General features: G+C 40.5%; 1 protein-coding gene and 1 pseudogene across 2 annotated transcripts; both read right to left on the bottom strand.

Annotated features, from left to right (window-relative positions):
* Window positions 1-7,542: 7,542 nt before the first annotated feature.
* Window positions 7,543-9,290, bottom strand: LOC139703263 (52 kDa repressor of the inhibitor of the protein kinase-like; annotated as a pseudogene).
* Window positions 9,291-17,439: 8,149 nt separating this feature from the next.
* Atp5mj (ATP synthase membrane subunit j) lies at window positions 17,440-21,162 on the bottom strand. Of its 2 annotated transcripts, XM_071607486.1 has the most exons (5): window positions 21,054-21,143; window positions 19,412-19,520; window positions 19,039-19,162; window positions 18,309-18,332; window positions 17,440-17,614 (listed from the first exon to the last, which is right to left on the bottom strand). In XM_071607486.1, exons 3-5 carry the CDS (start codon window positions 19,160-19,162, stop codon window positions 17,580-17,582), a joined length of 183 nt encoding a protein of 60 aa, XP_071463587.1. In that variant the 5' UTR covers window positions 19,412-19,520; window positions 21,054-21,143; the 3' UTR covers window positions 17,440-17,579. The 2 variants fall into 2 exon arrangements, with proteins under 2 accessions (XP_071463587.1, XP_027802500.1); XM_027946699.2 differs by lacking the exon at window positions 19,412-19,520 and having other exon boundaries at window positions 21,054-21,162.
* Between the last annotated feature and the right edge of the window lie 101 nt (window positions 21,163-21,263).

The following is a 21,263-nucleotide window of genomic DNA, read 5'->3' as shown; positions in this document are numbered from 1 at the left end:
CCCTTCCCCTTCCTCCCCTCTGTCCTATCTAGAGTCCGTCTAATCTTCCCATGCGCCCCCCCACTATGAATCAGCCTCCTTATATCCAAGAAGAGGTTCCAGCCCCAGTTCCTTGCTCCCCTCCCACCACACTATGAATCAGCCTCTTCATATCAGAGAAGATGTTCAAGCCCTAGAACTTTTATTTGGGACAGAATCTGAGTTGCCGAGGCTGGTCTTGGACCTGCCATCTTCCTTCCTTGGTCTTCCCAGTCAGTAGGATTACTGGCATGTGCCACTGCACCTGGCTCTAAATGGGTACTTCTGAATGCTTGTGGATACTTCTATTTAGGAGCCCTTAAACATCTTAATGCTACTGCTGCATTTTTATTTAAATAACACTACTAAGAAACGATTTGCTGAAATAAATGTAATTTTCAGCTCAGGCATTCTTAGGATTATCATTGGTTTTAACAGAGTGGATGCTGAATTGATAAGATCTAATGTCCCACATCAGGTCCTCTTCAATTCATTCACTGAACAAGCAGGTCTTCATATTTTGAGTTTGTCTATCATTTAAAAAAGATTTTTTATAGCCTTATTAGGGTATAATAATATGCTTACATATTAATATTGGGTCCATGTGATATTGAGGTTATTGATATGTAATAAATTTTACATATAATTGCACAATTTGATGTATGTGCACCTTAGTCACACCATTGCCACAATCAAGAAAAGGAACAGATTCATCACCCCAGTTTCCCCCTGTGTCTTTATAATACATCCTTCTCCCTTTCTGTCTCTAGGTAACCACTGGTATTTATGTCATTACAGATTAATGTTCCTTTTCTAGAATTTCATACAAATGGAATATCAGCATGCATCCATCTTAGTCTGGCTTCTTTCACTGAGTGTGATGGTTTTGAGATGCACTCATGTTGTATGCATTTTGAAAGCAGAATAGTACTCCACGTGTGGCTATACCACAGTTTGCTTGTCTACATACCTGCTGATGGACATTTGGGTGGTTAGGCTCCTGGCAATTACAAACAGGGTTCTGTAAACACTTGTGTACAATTTTTCTTGTGGTCATATACTTCTATTTCTTTTGAGTAAATATTTAAGAGTCCATACTGCTTTCCATATTGGCTGCATCAATTTGCAGTCCCACCAGCAATGTATGAGTATGCCTTTTCCCCCACATCCTCGCCAACACTTATTGTTGTTGGTATTCTTAATAGCTGCCATTTTGACTGGAGAGAGATGAAATCTTAGAGTAGATTTGATTTGCATTTCTCTAATGGCTAGAGATGTTGAATATTTTTTCATATATTTGTTGATTGACTGTATATCTTCTTCTGAGAAGTGTCTGTTCATATCCTTGGCCCATTTATTGATTGAGAATGGAGGGGGAATGGGGGTAGGAAAGACAGTGGAATGAGATGGATGGACATCATTACCCTAAGTACATGTATGAAGACACGAATGGTGTGACTCTTCATTGTGTACAACCAGAGATATAAAAAAATTGTGTTCTATATGTGTAATATGAATTATAATGCATTCTGTTGTCACATATAACAAATTAAAATAAAAAATAAAAAAAATTATCAAATTGAACTATAAAAAATTTAAGAGTCCAATGAGCAGGGTCACACAGTAGGTGTACAAGTAACTTTTAAAAAATTTTTTTAATGTTTTAATTAATTATACATGACAGTAGAATGCATTTATGCAGTTTGATATATCGTACATAGATGAGATAAAATTTCTTATTTTTCTGAGTGTACATGTTTCAGAATCATATTAGTCATATAGTCACATATATCAAATATAATGTCTGTTTTACTCTACTATCTTTCCTATCCCCATATCCCCACCCCTCCCCTCCTATCACTTCCCTCTACCTAATCTAAGGTAATGCTATTCTTCCCTAGCATCCCCCACCTTATTGTGAATTAGCATCCACATATTAGAGAGAACATTCGGCCTTTGGTTTTGTGGGATTGGCTTATTTCGCTTAGCATGATATTCTCCAACTCCAACCATTTACTGGCAAATGTCATAATTTCACTCTTCCTTAAAGCTGAGTAATATTCCATTGAGTATATATACCACATTTTCTTTATCCATTCATCTATTGAGGGACACCTAGGTTGGTTCCATAGTCTAGCTATTGTGAATTGAGGTGCTATAAACATTGATGTGGCTGTGTCACTATAGTATGCTGATTTTAAGTTCTTTGGGTATAAACCAAGGAGTGGGATAGCTGGGTCAAATGGTGGTTCCATTCCCAGTTTTTTGAGGAATCTCCATATGCTTTCCATTGTGGTTGCACCAATTTGCATTCCCATCAGCAATGAATGAGTGAACCTTTTATACCACATCCTGGCCAACATTTATTGTTGCCTGTATTCTTTTTTTAATATTTATTTTTTAGTCATAGTTGGACACAATACCTTTTTTTTAATTTACTTATTTTTATGTGGTGTTGAGGATCGAACCCAGGGCCTTGCATGCGAGGCAAGCGCTCTACCGTTGAGCCACAATCCCAGCCCTGTTGCCTGTATGATGTATTGATGATTGCTATTCTGATAGGAGTGAGATTGAAATCTTAGAGTGGTTTTGATTTGCATTTCTCTGATTGCTAGAGATGTTGAAAACTTTTTCATATATTTGTTGATCAGTTGTATTTCTTCTTCTGTGAAGTGTCTGTTCTGTTCCTTAGCCATTTATTGATTGGGTTATTTCTTTTTTTGGTGTTAAGTTTTTTGAGTTCTTTATATATCCCAGAGATTAATGCTTTATTGGAGGTGCATGTGGTAAAGATTTTCTCCCAATATGTAGGCTCTCTCCTCATGTTATTAATTGTTTTCTTTGCTGAGAAGAATCTTTTTTAGTTTTTTTAGGGGGACACAATATCTTCATTTTAAAAAATTTTTATGTGGTGCTCAGAATCGAACCCACTGCCTCATGCATGCTAGGCAAGCACGCTACCACTTGAGTCACTTCCCCAGCCCTGAGAAGAATCTTTTAAATTTGAATCCACCCCATTTATTGATTCTTGATTTTACTTCTTGTGCTTTAGGAGTCTTTTAAGGAAGTCAGATCTTAGGTTGACATGGTGAAGATTTGAGCCTATTTTTTCCTATTAGGTGCAGGGTCTCTGTTCTAGTGCCTAAGTCTTTGATCCACTTTGAGTTGATTTTTGTGCAGGGTGAGAGAGGTGAGAGAGAGATAGAGGTTTAATTTCGTTTTGTTGCATATGGATTTCCAGTTTTGCCAGCACCATTTGTTGAGTAGGTTATCTTTTCTCCAGTGAATGTTTTTGGTACCTTTGTCTAGTATGAGATAACTGTATTTATGTGGGTTAGTCTCTGTGTCCTCTATTCTGTACCATTGGTCTACAAGTCTATTTTGGTGCCAATATCATGCCATTTTTGTTACTATAGCTCTGTAGTATAATTTAAGATCTGGTATTGTGATGCCTCCTGCTTCACTTTTCTTGCTAAGGATTGTTTTAGCTATTCTGGGTCGCTTATTTTTCCAAATAAATTTCATGAATGCTTTTTCTATTTCTTTGAAGAATGTCACTGGGATTTTAATAGGAATTGCATTTAATCTGTATAATGCTTTTGGTAGTATGGCCATTTTGACAATGTTAATTCTGCCTATCCAGGTGCATGGGAGATCTTTCTGTCTTCTGAGGTTTTCTTCAATTTCTTTCCTTAGTGTTCTGTAGTTTTCATTGTAGAGGTCTTTCACCTTTTTTGTTAGATTTTCCCAGGTATTTTTTTTTTTTTTGAGGCTATTGTGAATGGAGTAGTTTTCCTAATTTCTCTTTCGGTGGATTCATCACTGATGTTTAGAAATGCATTTGATTTAAGGGTGTTGATTTTATATCCTGCTGCTTTGCTGAATTCATTTATTAGTTCTAGAAGTTTTCTGGTGGAATTTTTTGGATCTTCTAGATATAGAATCATGTCATCAGTAAATAGTGATAGTTTGAGTTCTTCTTTACCTATTTGTATCCCTTTAATTTCTTTCTTTTGTCTAATTGCTGTCATTAGAGTTTCAAGGATGATGTTGAATAGAAGTGGTGAAAGAGGACATCCTTGTCTTATTCCAGTTTTTAGCAGGAATGCTTTCCCCAGTTCTTCTACACCACTTTCAAAGAAGAATTAACACCAATACTCCTCAAAGTATTTCATGAAATAGAAAAGGAGGGAACCCTTCCAAACTCATTCTATGAGGTGAGTATCACCCTGATACCAAAACCAGACAAAGACACATCAAGGAAAGAAAACTTCAGCCCAATATCCCTGATGAACATAGATGTAAAAATTCTCAATAAAATTCTGGCAAATTGCATACAAAAACATATTTAAAAGATAGTACACCATGATCAAGTGGGATTCATCTCAGGGATGCAGGGGTTGTTTCAACATACCAAATCAATAAACATAATTCATCATATTAATAGACTTAAAAATAAGAATCATATGATCATCTCATTCGATGCAGAAAAAGCATTTCACAAAATACAATACACCTTCATGTTCAAAACACTAGAAAACTAGGGATAGTAGGAACATACCTCAACATTGTAAAAGCTATACATGCTAAATACAAATAACTTTTAAAGAGATGACTAAACTGCTTCCAAAGTGGTTGTACCACCTCATAGTCTCACCAGCAGTGCATGGAAGTGTTGCTCCACTTTCTCATCAATGTTTGGTGTAATCAGTATTTTTATGCTAGCCATGCCAATGGGTGCTTATGGTTTTAACTAGTATTTCTGTAATGACTAATGATAGTCAGCAATTTTTTGGTGCTTATTTGCCCCCCCCCCTTTATGTGAAGTATCTATTCAAAATTTTTACCTGTTTTTCAATTAGTTACTGAATTTATTTCATTGTAAGTGCTTGTTGTGTACTTTTTAAGACATCTTGGGGCTGGGGATGTGGCTCAAGTGGTAGCGTGCTCACCTTGCATGCATGAGGCACTGGGTTTGATTCTCAGCACCACATAAAAATAAAATAAAGATACTGTGTCCACCTAAAACTAAAAAAATAAAAATTTTTAAAGACATCTTTATCTAACCTGAGCTTTCTAAATTTTTCTTCTGGAAGGTTTATAATCTCAGCTCTTGCTTTTATTTCTGTGATCTGTTTCCAGCCACAGCTCTTTTTGGTTTCATTTGGATAGCTCACAATCGTGAACCATTTATTGAGATAGGAAAGATGATTCTCCCCTAATTATAAATTAATCTAATCATAAATTAATCAGCATGTAAGGATGAGTTTACTTCTGGACCCTCTAGTCCATTCCACTGGTCTTTTCACTACTTGCTTTCTGTTTTGATTGTAGTAGCTTTATAATAAGTCTTGAAATCAGGTAGTCTTCCAAACTTGTACTTTTTCAAAAATGTTTTGGTGCTGGGTATGGAGGTGCACACCTGTAATCCCAGCAGCTCCTCCAGCAGGAGGATTGCAAGTTTAAAGCCAGTTTCAGCAATTTAGTGACACCCTAAGCAACTTAGCAAGACCCTGTCTCAAAATAAAATATAAAAAAGGCTGGGGATGTGGCTCAGTGGTTAAGCTCCCCTGGGTTCAATCCCCTGTACCAAAACCAAAACTAAAACCATAACCAAAAACCCAAGACACCCCCCATAAAACAAAAACAAAAAAATAAACATTTGGTTACTTTGGACCCTTTGCATTTATGTATTACTTTCAGAATTAACTTGACACTTTTTATAAAGCCTATTTAGATTTTCACTGGGATTGTCTTGAAGAAGCTTGACATATGAACAAGACTGATTCATTAACACTGTATATCTCTCCACTGATTTCGGTCTTTAATTCCTTTTAATGATGTTGTGTGGTTTTCAGTAGTCAAGTTTTGCACATCTTTTGCCAAATTTATCTGAAGTGTATCATATTTCTATAGGAATAATTTTATGAATAGAACTTCTGAAAGTTCAGTTTTCATTTGTTGTCATTATATAGAAATACAACAGATTTTTGTATATTGATTTTTGATTCTGTAATCTTGCTAAAAATACATAACAGGTCTTATAGCCACAGGGTAGCATCCCCAAGATTTTGTACAAAGATGATCAAGTCACTGTTAATAAATTTCTACTTTTTTACAATATTTGAGCCTTTTTTTATATTTTTGTTGCTTTATTGCAATGGCTAGAACTTCTAGTATAATGTTGAGTGGTCTGAGTACCTATCCTTGCCTTGTTCCTGTTCATAAGAAGAAACCATTTAGTCTTTCACTGTTAAGAATATTGTTAGTTTTTCATAGATGTACCAGTAGTGTGAAAGTCCTCTCTATTCTTCATTTGCTGAGAGTATTCATCATGAATGAATATTTAATTTTTCCCAAGGCTTAATTTTTCCAACTACTGAGATGATTATAAGATTTTTCTTCTTATTAATATGGTGAGACTGGACTGTAACTCAGTAGTTCAGCATGTCCAAGACCCTAGGTTCCATCTCCAGCATAGCAGTAGTGGGGGAAAGGCAATTTACACAGATTGATTTTTTAATTTACAAAAACAACTCTGCATTTCTTGGATAAAGTCCACTTGATCATAATGTATTATCCTTGATATATGTTGTTGTTAAGATTCTTTTACATTTGTGTTCATATAATTTTCTTTTTTTAAAACAAATTTCACATTTTATTTAGATTGAAATAAACTACACAAAATTGATTTTCTTCACCAAAAATAACAGCAATATTTTCTGTATTATTTCTAGGTACACCACAAAACATTTGTTTTGTAAGTTTTCAGGTTTTGCTTATAAATCAAGACAAGGCAGTAGATATAGTCATGGAAAAAGAAAACAGACAAATTGCCTATATCAATGGCTTCTGATTCTGTCTTGACCGTGAAGCAGAGTATTCAACATTTACTTGCTAAAATGAAGGTGTAGGCTTATGAAGAGGTAGGGTAAACAAAGGAATGTAAACAGCAACAACAAGAAGTGGAACAACCACAGCCGGCTCTTCCATTCAAACTTTAACTGTAACTTGTTCTTTCAGTTCATTTGATAAAGACAAAATCTATACTTAAATCTGTGTGATAGCTTAATTGTAGATTACAGATTCTAACACACTTAAAACTCCCAGTAGTCAAAGGTCAATAGTAGGCTTCACTGTAACATTTCATAAGATGCATTCCTTTCTTATACCTCCTCAAAATTTATTTCTTCAAAATTGATAATAATACCTGACAACTGAATCCATGGTAATAAAACGTTTTATATTCTAAAAGACTCAACTAAAACAATTCCAGAGTGCTAGTCTCAGAAGGTCATACAGAGGTGAAACTGGTGCTTCCAATGGGGTCTTCTGGAAGAACAGACAAGTTTTCACAGCATGAGAGCTCAAACAGGTGCCATGTACATAGGCAGATTACCAATGGCTAATGTGTTCATGAGAGGCCTGTAGGCAATGATATTTAGTGATTAAGTGACCTACATATACCTTATGGTTTTTCTTCCAAATATAAAATATAAGAGAAAGCCCATTTTTAAAAGTCTTTTAGGTCTTTTCAACAGTTTCTGAATCATCTGTAGGAAGCTCTGACTTAGTTATATATAGTTTGATATATATGTCTACCAATAAATTCAGATCATGTTTTATATCAAAATTTATGTTAAGCAAAGCCAAGTTACTTGACCTTTGATCTGTCAAAGTGTTCCTCAAGGATGCTTTGAGACACTTTTGTCCATTTTCATAGTGTTCATTCTCAACACTTATTACAGGAAGAATACACATGACCTTTAGCAAGGCATATATATTAGAAAAAAATTGATGTCTCAGATGGAGGGCTTCATAAATGGTGGTGGAAGCTCTATATCTTTGCCTCCATGTTTACATTTGATTCTCCAACAGTGAAGCTCAGCTGAAAGCAGGTCTGGATTAGGCAAGTCATTTCTGTACATGTCAGCATGGTGCTCCTCTGATGTATTGAATTTGAGCTGTCCCAAGATTGAGGGTATCAGAGATAAGCATTTAAGAGCTTTGAGATGCTGTTCTGAAAATATATCTTTAAGTTCCTGAATGATGTGTTCCACTGTTGGAACACTTAGGTTTTCTTTATAGTAACTTTCAGAGGTTAGTTGAGATTCTAGGTTACCTTGCTGAGACCTAGGAAATTTCCAAATTTGTTGCTTCCTCAAACCAAAACTCATGATAAACTTCAATATTTTCCATTACTTCATTGAGTGACTGTAGTACTGCAGTTAAGCTACTGGTGGCAAAGAAGACATCAGAAGTTTGTCCCTGGAGATTTTTCCCAAAGGCTCTTGTAAAAGACAAGACGTTTTTAAGAACAACAATGGAAACAATGAAATCAAAATCTGTTGCTGCACTACAGAGTACAAATGTTCAATCAGTTATACAAGTATTCCATCTAATATTTGTGTCACTGTTTATACCATTTAAACATAAAACAAGTACTTACAGGAGATCCACCAAAATTTCAAAAGCATCATGCCTGCCTGTCCACTGAGAATGGCAAATTTCCTTCAGTTCTTTACGCCTTTCTTCACTGTTCCGAAAAAGAACAGAAATTACACTGTCAAGTTCTAATAGCAGTTGTGGTGATGGATAGAAAAAAGAACGAACTTCTTCAATTGTTCCTCAACAGACACCCTCATCACAGGCTCTGATTTTGCCAACCACATGTTAAACGCACAGGAAGGGCAGTGTAGAGAGCTTGGGGATATTTCTCTAAAATTCTAGAAGCAACAACTCATTTTGGAAGAGAATCCTCTAGACACAATGTAAGCCTGGCCACAGCAATACTCCATATTTAGTCCCTACTTTTCAGGTACAGTAGTGTGAAACTTCACAGCCAAAATTTCTGCATCAGCTTCATAAGGCAGGAAGCCCACTAATTCCTCTCTCAGGTTAGATTCATCCACAAACTTCACCAACACCGTGAAGGTGCTCTTCCCCTGCTATGTCCACCACATGGTCAGTGATAATGGAAAAGAAGTGTGAGTCTCTCGCTTCCCTGAGGGTTTCTTCCCGAATGCAGCTCTCACAGATCTCCATCATGGCTTCTACAGTGTTTTTGAACAGAACAATGTGTTATCTGCTGTGGTCTCAAAAGTTTTCTCAGGACCTCTTCACCAGAATTTAGCCTGCACTCCAACAGGGCCTGAAAGTTGTCAGGTGTGAGGAGAACTTCTGGGATTTCATCAGCCTCTTGCCCATCCAGAGGTATATTTTGGTTTCCCATAAGAATCAAAATTTCAAATAAAGACTTTAAGTATTCTTTGTTTTCTTCTCTTCAAGGATTAAAGGCAAAATATCTTCATTCTGTTCATCACCCTCTTCTTTTGCACTCGGGTTCTGAGCATTGCTAATGTTTGTTTCTTTGTGTTTTTGTTCCTGTTCAGAAGTTTATTCAATTTTTTTTCTGTTTCAGTGTCTTCATTTCATCTTCACTCAAATTTTTTTATTTGTTTTCTGTGTCTACACAGATTGGTCAAATGACTGGTAAGATCAGATATTATTGGTATTGCATTAACTTGAAGAACTGTCCTACGAGTTCTACAGATCATAGAGGTCTGGCACATAATCGATAATGTTTATTTAGTTGATCAGGTGTTTTATCTTCTAAGTCAGCTCTCCCACAATTCTCCATCCACTTCTGGCATCTGGATGGATCCCGCAGGAACCTCAAGGAGGCCAGGTCGGACTGCGTGCTCGTCCTGGGCAGTCAGGGGCAGTGCAGAAGTCCGCTGGGGTCGTGGTCGCCTGCCTGCTGGCCCTGCGCCCCGCTCCCCGCCTGCTCAGGCAGCCAGCCACGCGCCCATCGGGCCGGGGAGGGCAGCCAGGCCGGCAGGGGCTCGGCGGGGCCAGCGTGAGAAGCCCCACAGTTTTCTTTACTGACTTCCTATCTATTTTATATCAGAATAACCCTGGCCTCATGGATTGAATTGGGGGTGTTGCCTCCTATTCAGGAAGAATCTTTGTACAGTTGGTTTGTTTTGCTCTTACATGTCTGCTACAACTTGCCAGTGAAGCCGTTTTGGCCTGGAGCTTTATTTGTGAGAAAAAGTTTTAAACTACAAGCCAATGCCTTTAAAGGTACAGGGCTATTGGGTTCTATTTCTTCTTGAGTGAGCTTTGGCAGTTTGTGTCATACTAGAAACTAACCATTTCTTATGCACTGTAGAATTTATCGGTGTAAAGCTGCTCATGATACTCCCTTATTATCCTTTTAAATTGATTTTTTGCAGTGTTGGGGATGGAACCAGGGCCTTGACAGAGGAGGCAAGTGCCCACCAGAGCTGGCCCAGCCCTTCCTGTCTTCCTCTGAGGATCTGTAGAATCTGCAGTAACACCCCTCTTATTCCTGAGAGCAAGTGTGTCTTCTTTATTTTTTTCTTGATCAATCTGGCTAGAGGTTCATCTATTTTATTGATCTTTTCAAAGAACCATTTTTGGGTTCATTGACCTTCCTTCATTGTTTTTCTGTGTTCTGTTTCATTAAAGTGTTTCATGTCTTTAAAAAATACTACTCATTTTTTTAAAAAAGTAAATAGTTGTAGATGGACAGGATACATTTTATTTATTTATTTTTATGTGGTGCTAAGGATTGAACCCAGTGCCTCAAGCATTCTAGGTGAGTGCTCTACCACTGAGCTACAACCTCAGCCCTTTATCCCCCCTTTTTTTTTTTTTTTTTTAATTATTGGCCATTATTTCCTATCCTTTGCTTGCTTTAGGCATAGTTTGCTTTTTTCTTTGTAGTTTCTTAAGTCCCAATCTCTGGTCTGCTGAGCAGTTTTATTTGATTTCTGTCAATTGATCCAGTAGAGTCTAGATTGAGCAGCGATGTCTGGGGAGTTCAGTTCTGTGAGATTCATTGCCTTCAGGCTGATTAGCTCTGGAAGACAAACTAAATCAAATTTCTGCTCTGGTAATGGAAAGAATCAGATCACTGGACTGAAACTGATCTTCCCATCTGGCCTGGCTAGTGAAGTCAGAAACCACTCTCATTTCATTGTCATTAGTATTAGTAATTTTTAATATAGTCACTAGAGCCGGGCAGTGGTGGCACACACCTGTAATACCAGCAGTCTGGGAGGCTGAGACAGGAGAATCATGAGTTCAAAGCCAGCCTCAGCAACTTCGAGGCACTAAGCAACTAAGTGAGACCCTGTCTCTAAATAAAAATGTCACTAGAGCTAGGAAACTTTAAAATTAAACATTAAAAAAAAAAAAAAAAGACACAAGCTCTTGCTATGTTGCCCAGGCTGACCTTACACTTTTGGTCCTCCTGGCTCAGCCTCCTGATTACTGGGACATAGGTGTGCACCACTTGCCTGGCTGGGAAATTATTTTTTAACTGGAATACCTATTCAATTAAATTAATTTAAAAATCAGAATGCCTACTATAAATGCCTAGTCTGATGTTAGATATCAGGTATAAAGAGATGAATTCATGACCTGTGCTAAATCTGAATGTCCTACAGTTGCTTCACAGCTCAGTTTAGTTTTGGATAATGGAGTTCAAGTTCATTACAAATCCATTAGCTATAGAAGCATAGAGCTGAGAGGGACTCTGGAGGTCATCCAATCCAAATCCCTATATTAGAAACAGGAAAGGTGAGAGGCCCAGAGAGGTTGAGGAGTTTGTCTGAAGCCACACAAGCAGTAAGTGGCAGCTCCACCCAAAACCTGGACCCAACTTATTGGAACCATCTCAGGTACAGGGGGACATAAGCTATATATGAATAAGGCATTTGCAGACATCTCCTTTTAAGATAAATGGTTGCAAATACATGCAGAATTTCCAGGAGGCAGGATTCCTGGTGAGAGGAGTGGCAGGTGCAGGCAGAAATGAGGAGCTCATTAAAACATGGGTTGATGGGAGCCTCAGTTTATGAGGTTGCTTCTATAAATACAGATCATTAAACTTTTGTTAAATAAACTGGGGTTGGGCTGGGGTTGTGGCTTAGTGGTAGAGTGCTTGCCTAGCATGTGTGAGACACTGGGTTCAATTCTCAGCACCACATATTGTTCCATTGACAACCGGAAAAAAAACAAAAACAAACAAAAAACGGGGGTGTAGCTCAGCACTTGCCTAACCCTGGTTTGATCCCCAGCACTGCACAAAACCACACATGCAAAAAGCCATGTTAAAAATAATTTTGTCACATACTTTGCCAGTGAGGAAAAATTGCCATGAGATCAAACCCATAATAAAATTACTCCCAAAGTAACAGGAAAAAAACCCTTATATTGTATAAGAACAGAAAATTCTGCATGCCACATAGGATGTTATCATACATTAAGAAACCTCAGTACTGCCTTGTTCTTTTACCATTTCTAATTTTTATCAGTTCTTCAAACACTTGTAATATTCCAACCCCAGCATTGTGACCTAATTTGCAGTTTTGGCTGAGGTAGAGATAGCATCTTCTACTTCCTCTCAGGGCCATTGTCTCTGCCAGAGTGTGCACCCTGCTGGGGGTTCAGGAAGCATGGCTAAGGACAAAGAGCACAGACTCTTTGGGCCACACCATGTCTGTGGTGCTGCAGCAGTGGCAGATGCAGTGCTAGAGGCCAGCGCCTGCCTCCTGCTTTCTTCTGGGGAGGGAGGGTGAGAACCATTGCCAGTCTGCTGCTGGTGGGGCCTGGTTAACTGTCTCGGGTGCCCGAGCTGCTGGGGTTATGGAAATGAACAGCTGACTGCCACCTCCACATGATACACTTTTTCCACTGGGTGAAACCTGCTTCCTTTGGATGCTGGAGTGAGGAGGTGGTTCTCATAGGATGCCCCAGCCATGTCTGCCTGCCACCCACCTCCTGACCTGCCTTGGAATCCGGGGAGCTACCAATGCAGCGTGTGTGGCTGAGGAGATGGCATGATGCTTGCTCCCAGCTGCTGGGAGCTCTGGCAGCCTTTTTTTTTTTTTTTAAAGAAATGAATGTCATTTATTGGATGTGCAATCTTTTTTTTTTTTTTTTTGGTACTAGGGATTGAGCTCAGGGGCGCTCAACCACTGAGCTACACCCCCAGCCTTATTTTGTATTTAATTTAGAGACAGGGTCTTACTGACTTGCTAAGTGCCTTGCCATTGCTGAGGCTGGCTTTGAACTTGCAATCCTCCTGCCTCAGCCTCCCAAGCTGCTGGGATTACAGATGTGTGCCACCATGACGGACCTTTGCCTCCACTTTAATGGGTTCTAATATACCCACCTATCAAAAAAAAGTTCAAAAAAACATTTTTTAGATGGACATAATACTTCTATTTTATTATTTATTTTTGAGCAATGCTGGGGATCAAACCCAGTGCCTCACACGTGCTAGATGAGTGCTCTACCACTGAGCCACAACTTTAGCCCCTGCTCAAAATTTTTAATTATTTGGATTCATTTTCCTTTAAAATAACACATAAATTTGATTTTTTCTCCAACAGTACTCATCTGACAAGTTATATGGGAAGTTCTCAAAGCTGTAATACTTGACTTTTTTATTATTGAATAGAATATATTTTCAAATGAAAAGCCCGAAAGTGTTATTATATTCTAAGGGAAGAAAGAACAAAATGACAGTATAGAAAAAATCAGTCACAACCATTTCAGTTTTGAGTTGTAAATTTAATTTAAAAGATAGACTAGAAGCTGGGTATGGTGGCGCACGCCTTTAATCCCAGTGGCTCAGGAGGCTGAGACAGGAGGATTGTGAGTTCAAAGCCAACCCCAGCAATTTAATTGCACTAAGCAACTCAGTGAGACCCTGTTTCTAATAAAGTATAAAATAGGGCTAGGAATGTGGCTCAGTGGTTGAGTGCCCCTGAGTTCAATCCCAGGTACCCACCCATCCCCCAATATAGAGTTTTCAACATTTTCTTCCCCATAGGCTTAAGAATTTACTACTAGCTCAGGCCTGTATTAGATAACTATTAAAGAGGGAAACACATTCTACAAGCTGACTCTTCCATCATTTTGATAATAGATCCTGGGTGTCTGACATGACTAAGTCCAAAATAACTGACTGCAAGTTCACCGAGATGCTACCTTGCATTTCCAGGGTTGCAGTGCTGGCTTCTCAAATAGGTATTATAATACCACAAAGGTTTTGACTGCACACACACACACACACAATTTTTAGATGGACAGAATATCTTTATTTACGTATTTTTATGTGGTGCTGAGGATTGAACTCAGTGCCTGCCTCACATGTGGGAGGCAAGCGCTCCACCACTGAGCTATAACCCCAGCCCTTTCCTTAAGTATTTAAAAAAACTTTTGAAGGAAGTTAAACATATATCCATATGTCAAGGCAGAGATAGTGTAGTACATCCCCATACATCTGTCCCCCAACTTCTACACATCATAGGCAATTTCATTTCCTCCATCACTCATTCCTCTCAAAAAATTCCTCCCCCCCCCCCCCCCCCCCCGCAGTGCTTGGGAAATCTTGCCTGTGTTAGGCAAGTGCTCTACCATTAAGCTACTTCCCCAATCTATTTTGATTGGTTAATATTTCCTGATGTATTTTAAAGTAATTCCTAGATATCATCTCACACCTACATCTGCACTGCTGATATCAAAGACATTTTCTTCAATTACCATATCATTATCGTGGTAATTAAGAAGCAATTCTTTGGTATCCTTAATTCTCAGTCCATGTAGAAATTTCACTAATTACATCAGAAATACCTGTTTTTTTTTAAAAAATATTTTTTAGTTGTAGATGGACATAATACCTTCATTTTATTTATTTATTTTTATGTGGTGTTGAGGATTGAACCTTGGGCCTTACATGTGCTAGGCAAACCACTGAGCCACAACCCCAGCCCTAGAAATGTCTTTTTCTGTGTTTGAATGGGGATCCACACCAGGTCCATGTCTGACTTGGCTGTTGGGCAGATGCTGGGCTTCTGAGCCTGATATGACTTACAGCCAGGTCTGATGCCCCCACCACCACGAAAGACCACTGAAACCAAACATCCACTGCGGTGAGTATTGCCACACATTGTCAGTGCCTGTTCACACATCTGTTCTCCAGACTCTAAACTTTGGGAACAAAGGGGCTGTATCCGAATTGCCCCATGACCCCAACAGTCATGCATGAGCTGGTGCAGATAAAGACCTGGAAGCGAGACTGTACTCCAAGTCCTAATTCTAAGTCAGATGGTCAGATTTTGAATCCTGGTTCTACTAGTTAACTAGTTGCTTTACCAACCAGGTAAATATCTTCTAATGCAAGCTTACTATCTTGTCTAGGCCTCCATTTCTTCATCAGTGAAACTAGGCAACATTACAAGCTCAAAGGGCACAGAGCAGATTCATGAGTTCGATGCAAAGTAACCAGACCAGGGTTTGCAACTGGGTCATCAGGATCTGTTGGCTCTAGAGGTGCAACCCCATTGAGGGCTGCAGGAGCTACACATCCCACTGGGATATTTAGTGACAAGCAGGAACAGGGTGCTTTCTCCAAAGGATCACTTTGAGGCTAGGTTAAACATACTGTTTAAGATCCCATCTTCAGAAGCCTGGGATCCATGTTCCCTTCTGCCTTTAGGGCTACAAAGTAGTAGCACTGCATTAACAGGTGTGTGAATCCTTGTCGCACCTTCCTGAAGTTGGCTGTTCCCTACTGTGGGTGCTCCTGTAGCCCTCCAAACATTCCTTTATATGGGCCTGCAGTTCCTTTGAGACCATTATAGTGACCATTGCCTGGTGGCATGCTCTGGCTCCACCTACAGGCTACCTTCAGTACATGACATGCTTCTCCCTCTGTTTCCAGGCTAGCAAATCAATTCTACTGGTCTCTCATCCAGCATTGCCCATGATAGACATTCTGTACAAAAGAAAGGACTGACCTGTGATTTTCATTTTTTTGGTACTGGGGATTAAACCCAATACTGCTCTACTATTTAGCTACATTCCTAGTCCTTGTTATTTTTTCATAGAGATGATCTTGATAAATTGCTTTTACTGGCTTGAATTTGTGATCCTTGAGCCTCATCATCCAGAGTAGCTAGAATTGTAGGCCTGCACCACAAGTGATTTTGACTGAAGAACCCTTAGGTAGCCACAGTTCAGCTCTTGTGGGAAGCACCCTTTGGGTAACCATTCCTTCTGTATCTATCCATTCCTCACCTTCTCCAATACCTTTGGCATATTACTATCTCCTTGGCTTCTGTCTCCTCTTCTGTGAGCTCTACACCTCATTAAAGTCTAGTGACCAGATGCACTAAGCTGCATGGTGAAGGGCTAGTGTTGGGGGTGTTCCCACAGTGAACAATAGTGGCCTTTAGGCCTCCAGTAGGTGTCAAGGCAGGGCTGGAAGTCTGTTCTTCCTATGGGCAATCTCCAAAACCTAGTAGTGGGCACCAGCATGTCCTTGGAACTTGTCAGAAATAAAAATTGTCAGGCTCTTTTCCAGACCAGTGGGAAAAATGTGGAGTCCCCCCAGTCTGTGCCTGACTTTCAGGGGATTCCAGTGCATATCCCAGCTTGAAAAGGGCTAGTGCCAATTAGTCATTTCTCAGATAGGTGCTGTACCAAGTTATTGTCAAGGCTGAACAGAAGTAACAGAAGAGCAGACTCCTGCATCAGAACTGAGCCACCGAATATGATGCTAAGGCTTTTAGGAAGGCATCCCTGAGGGGCAGTGAGGAACACAAGGCAGGTTTATGCCCATCTTAGAAAAGAACAAAGTGAGGCTCAGATCCCACAGTAAATGGCAGTCATCTGTGGAGGACCTGCCATGGGCCAGGCCCCATGCCAACTGCTGGAGACATAGATGATAAATAGGAAGTCTCTGGCATCAGAGAGGAAGTCTTCTGAGACCAGCACTGGGTCATCACTTCTATTTCACCACTGGACTTGTATTAACTTGCAAAGACCTGATCTCAAATTGGACTTACTCCCACCCCTCAGGCTTACCGCTTTACAATCTTTTCTGCATGTGATTCTAGGGGCTTTGGCAACTGCCTTATTTAGATGGAGATAAGTATGCACTACTCATTTGATACTAATCCAACTAGAGGAAGCATCAATTGTTTTATATTATTCACTTTGCCTCCATTAATTTCTGATAAAATTTTCTCCTAGAGCTTCTAATTTTGCCTACCATGTGGTCTAATGCTATTTTTTTTCCTAAAGCAGTTCACAATTTATGTGTTCCTTTTCCTTATTGATCTTCATAATAATTCTATTGGAATTTACATAATTAACATCTCCATCTCCCCAGTGTGAAAACAGAGGCTGATTTGTTTAACAAACATTTATTAAGTATTAGAATTCAAGTTAATGCCTAGGCTCTGATCACCAACCCCTGTGGCAGTGGAGACTTGCTCCTCATTCTCAGGTTTCCTCAGGAGGGCGGGCTGGGTGAGGGCCCCTGCTGCACTGCAAAGGCTCTACTTGGGGGAAACACACAAAGCAGTACTGGCATGGTAGTGGTGCATCTCACAGATCATTTATTCATGCCACGTAGAACGTGGTTCTTATATAAGGGTATGGCGACATTCCGTGTTCCCATTTAACAAAGCCTGCTTAGATTTACAGGCTGACGATTCTGTACTCAAGCAAGCTGGCTAATGATGACCATGAGCAGGTGCAGGACTTGAACCTTTTGAAAGAGATGCATAATATAGATTCAATTTAGGAAGGAAAGCAGCAGCAGAATGTCATTTATTAAGCATCAACAAGTCAGAAAATATAAATGACAATTTTCAATTCTATGAAAAAGCACAGGGAATTCTTTCTACATGGAATGCCCAATGGGTTTAAAGCTCCTATAAATGATGCCTGTTGTAGCAGCTTACCTGCACAGGCAAAAGTGAGAGGGGCAGAGAAATACCTCATCCCCAAAGCTCATGGGACCAGTGCAGGGTTTGTGTAACTCAAATGATTACAGTTTGATGGCCACTACGGAAACAAATATCTAATACAAGGGCATACATTTGTTAGGTGCTTTCTTTCAAAACACACCATCAGGACGTTCACAGGGTAGCATGCTCACACAGTAACTTGTGCTTCCCAGCTGGTGGCATCAGCTACCTCTGATTACTTTTTTTCCTATTATTCCTGGAAGTTTTACTGACAAAATGAATAGTTTTTTTTTTTTTAACCATTCAGATTATAAAAAGTAGAAATTTAGATTTCTCCTTTTCAGTAGGCATAGCAAACTTCATGTTCTGAAGTATTTCCATTGTATCTTACTTAACTGAACCATGTATCAAATTTAGTTTAGAACAATGATAACTTGCAAACACATAATGGTGTTTTTCATTTCCCAACCATTTTAAGAAGCAAACCCTTACCTTTCAAAGCTTTACTTCTTTTATCTAAAATAAAAGGCAGAAAAAAATGGGTTACATCAATACTTTCCAAAAATGCTTATAATCGACTCATTTATCAAAAGCAACATTTGGCTGAATGCTTCATAGCTTAGGTAAAGCATTCCAGGAAGCTTTCAGACAATAGCAGAGTTACTACAGTGTCCCACAGCCAAGAAGTGGTAAAGTTTCTACCAAAGAAGATCTACAGGTAGTGAAGAGCAGGCTTCCTCACTCCCCACCACACTCTCAACTGCAGTCTTGCCTTCTTTCCTTCCTCTTCTTAATCAATGGCTCAACAATATGTGGCTAGGCCTCATCTCTGCTCCACTAAGAACCAAATGGTTATTTCTCCCCTCCAAATTTGATTGTGAATAAATGTCCAATAGAACCATTGAGAAGGTACGATAAAGTACTGTACACCAGGGCATGATACCCACAATACTTCAGCCTGCATCTCTGAAGATGAAGAACATCTCCTATGTATTGGTAATACCCAGGACAATGCACAATTTCTCAATATCAAGGAGTTGCTCAAGTTCCCCCACTGTCCAACAACCTCTTCATAGCTGACTCACACTGCCATAGCGGTTCTGTTGCTTGAGCCATCTTATGCTATGGTTAAGAGCCATAGTTCCTTGATAAATGAATTGTGATTCTTTCCAAAAACATTTTTCTTCCTGACCTCAAATAAATCAAACATAAGTAAACTTACCAGCACTCCTGATTTTATAAACAATGAAGCTCATTAACCCCATTCCTACCCAAATCTCTTGGTAAACCTGGGTATAGTAGGGCTTCAAGGGGACCCAGTAGTTTTTAATAATGGTTTGAAGCATCTGAAAATGAACACAGTGATAAACACTAAGGTGACTATTGCTCTAACTCTAACACATAAAAAGATAATCTTCATTTATTCATTAAGTCTGACTCCATCTCCCACAACCACCTGATAGGGAGTTGCTCTTGTTCTTGACCTAGTCTAGTCCCCCCATGTGAGCACCTTCTCTCCACAGTGCAAGTCACTTGGCACTCAGTCACCTCTCATTCCCCCCCATTCCAGCACTCTGCCACCATGTTGCCCATACCCAAGCCAATCTTCCATTAATGCTATGCTCAAAGTCACACTCCACTCTTCTGACTTTTAAGTGGAAAGACTGGCTTCATCATCATGTTGAGAATGGCCGGCATTCAAAGCTGAAAAGAACAGGTCAGGGTATGGTGACTTCCTTATGAAACTAACACCTGGGCCTGTACATACTTTGACCAGCTAGAGGTCCAAATATGACAGAACTTATTAATTTAAAAAATATTACTTAACTAATTACTGAATTTGATTGGGAAAGCCATAAAATTCTGAACCTACAGTTAGCTTTGTGCAGATCTAAGTAATGCTTTTGATTACTTTTGCAATTTATACAGACCCTAAACTAGATGCCCTGGTGTTCATCTTAAGAGGCATTGTAACATCTGGCCTATTAAAGGAGGATCATTGCAGTGGTTGTCAGGAACGACTAGATCTGAGCACTTATCATCTCACTTGGAACCTCTCCCTTGGAGGCAGCTGAAATCTTGTCTTGCCCCGCCCCTGCTCCTCTCATACTGCACTGCTACCTGGCACATACAGGATTCTCATCTTTCGGTGCTGTGGTTTTCCATATTTCTCAGCTCCCCATCAGTTTTATAACATCAGATTCTCCAAAAGCCCAACCTATTCAGAGGTCAATGGCTGCCCTCAAATTATGGAAACCTGTATTGCACAGCCATTACCTAATCAGCAAATATGTACTGAGCACATGCTAGGTGCCACTGTTTTGGGAGCTGAGAAACAAAAAAGAGCCAGGATACCAAGGACAAGTGTTCTCAGCAGAGGCAATGATGTGCCAAGACACCCCAGGTCAGAATAAACTTGAATAGCTGGGAGGAGTGGGAAGGAAGAAGGCCAAGTGGCTGCCCAGATTCAGATCCTGGCTGTCACTTAATAGTTACTTATACTGCCTTAGTTTTCTCATCTGTACAACAGGAATAAACAGTAACCTCTTCAAGGGGGGCTGTTTTGACCCTGAAGTGAGTCACTGCATGCCAAGTGCTTACAGTGTCTGGTACTGCATACTAAGTGCTTGTTTTATAAAACGCTGTGGCTGAGCTACAGGATAAAAGACGGCCTGGTCTCTAGCACCTTGGAGGCCAAAGTAAAGCCTAGTTTTTACTCTAGGCTGTTCCCTAAGTTTAACAGCATTTACTCAGTGTTTGAGGAACTTACTTCCTGCACCTACAACCCACCCCTACAAAGCAGGTCCTTGTCAGATGGCCAAGATTGCACAGCAGGTAAGCGGGCCTGGATTCATGCTAAATCAGGTCCAGACCTTTAGGCCGGATCGCGTCAATCTCCCGGCTTCCTGCTCTCCGCTGTGGAAACCGACTCCGGCAGAGGCACGCTCCTGAAGGCTGGCCCTCACAATCCGGAAACCAACCCCAGTCGTTCGCAGTCTGGAGCCCGGCCCCGGAGCCCCCCTAGCAGTCTGAGGGCCAACCCCCGGCACCCGCGTCGCTGCGAGGCCCCGGGACCGGAGAAGAGTAGCGGGCGGGCAGAAGGGGCTGACCCAAGGTCAGCGGGCCCGTGTTGTCCCTCGCCCCGATCCCGCCCTTAACCCTGGACCTCCGACCCGCCGCCTCTCCACTCCCCGCGTTGCGTTGCGAGCTCTGCGGCCGGCGGGGACCAGCTCTCACCTCGCCAGAACCAACAGCTCAAGCCGCTCCACACTGCGAAGCCGACCCGCAAAGGTCACCGAGTGCGCAGGCGCCGCGCGCGGCCCTCCGGGAAGGCGGAAGGAGCGGCGGCGCCCGAGGCCAGAGCGCCTGTCCGATCGCGCCCGTGTCCCACAGCGCCCCCGGCGGCCGCGCCGGTCCTGCCGGCAAGGAGGACGGGCACGGAGGCCA

Source organism: Marmota flaviventris, chromosome 2, assembly GCF_047511675.1.
Source record: "Marmota flaviventris isolate mMarFla1 chromosome 2, mMarFla1.hap1, whole genome shotgun sequence".
NCBI classification, from domain to species: Eukaryota; Metazoa; Chordata; class Mammalia; order Rodentia; family Sciuridae; genus Marmota; species Marmota flaviventris.
This window is presented reverse-complemented; position numbering and strand designations above follow the sequence as displayed.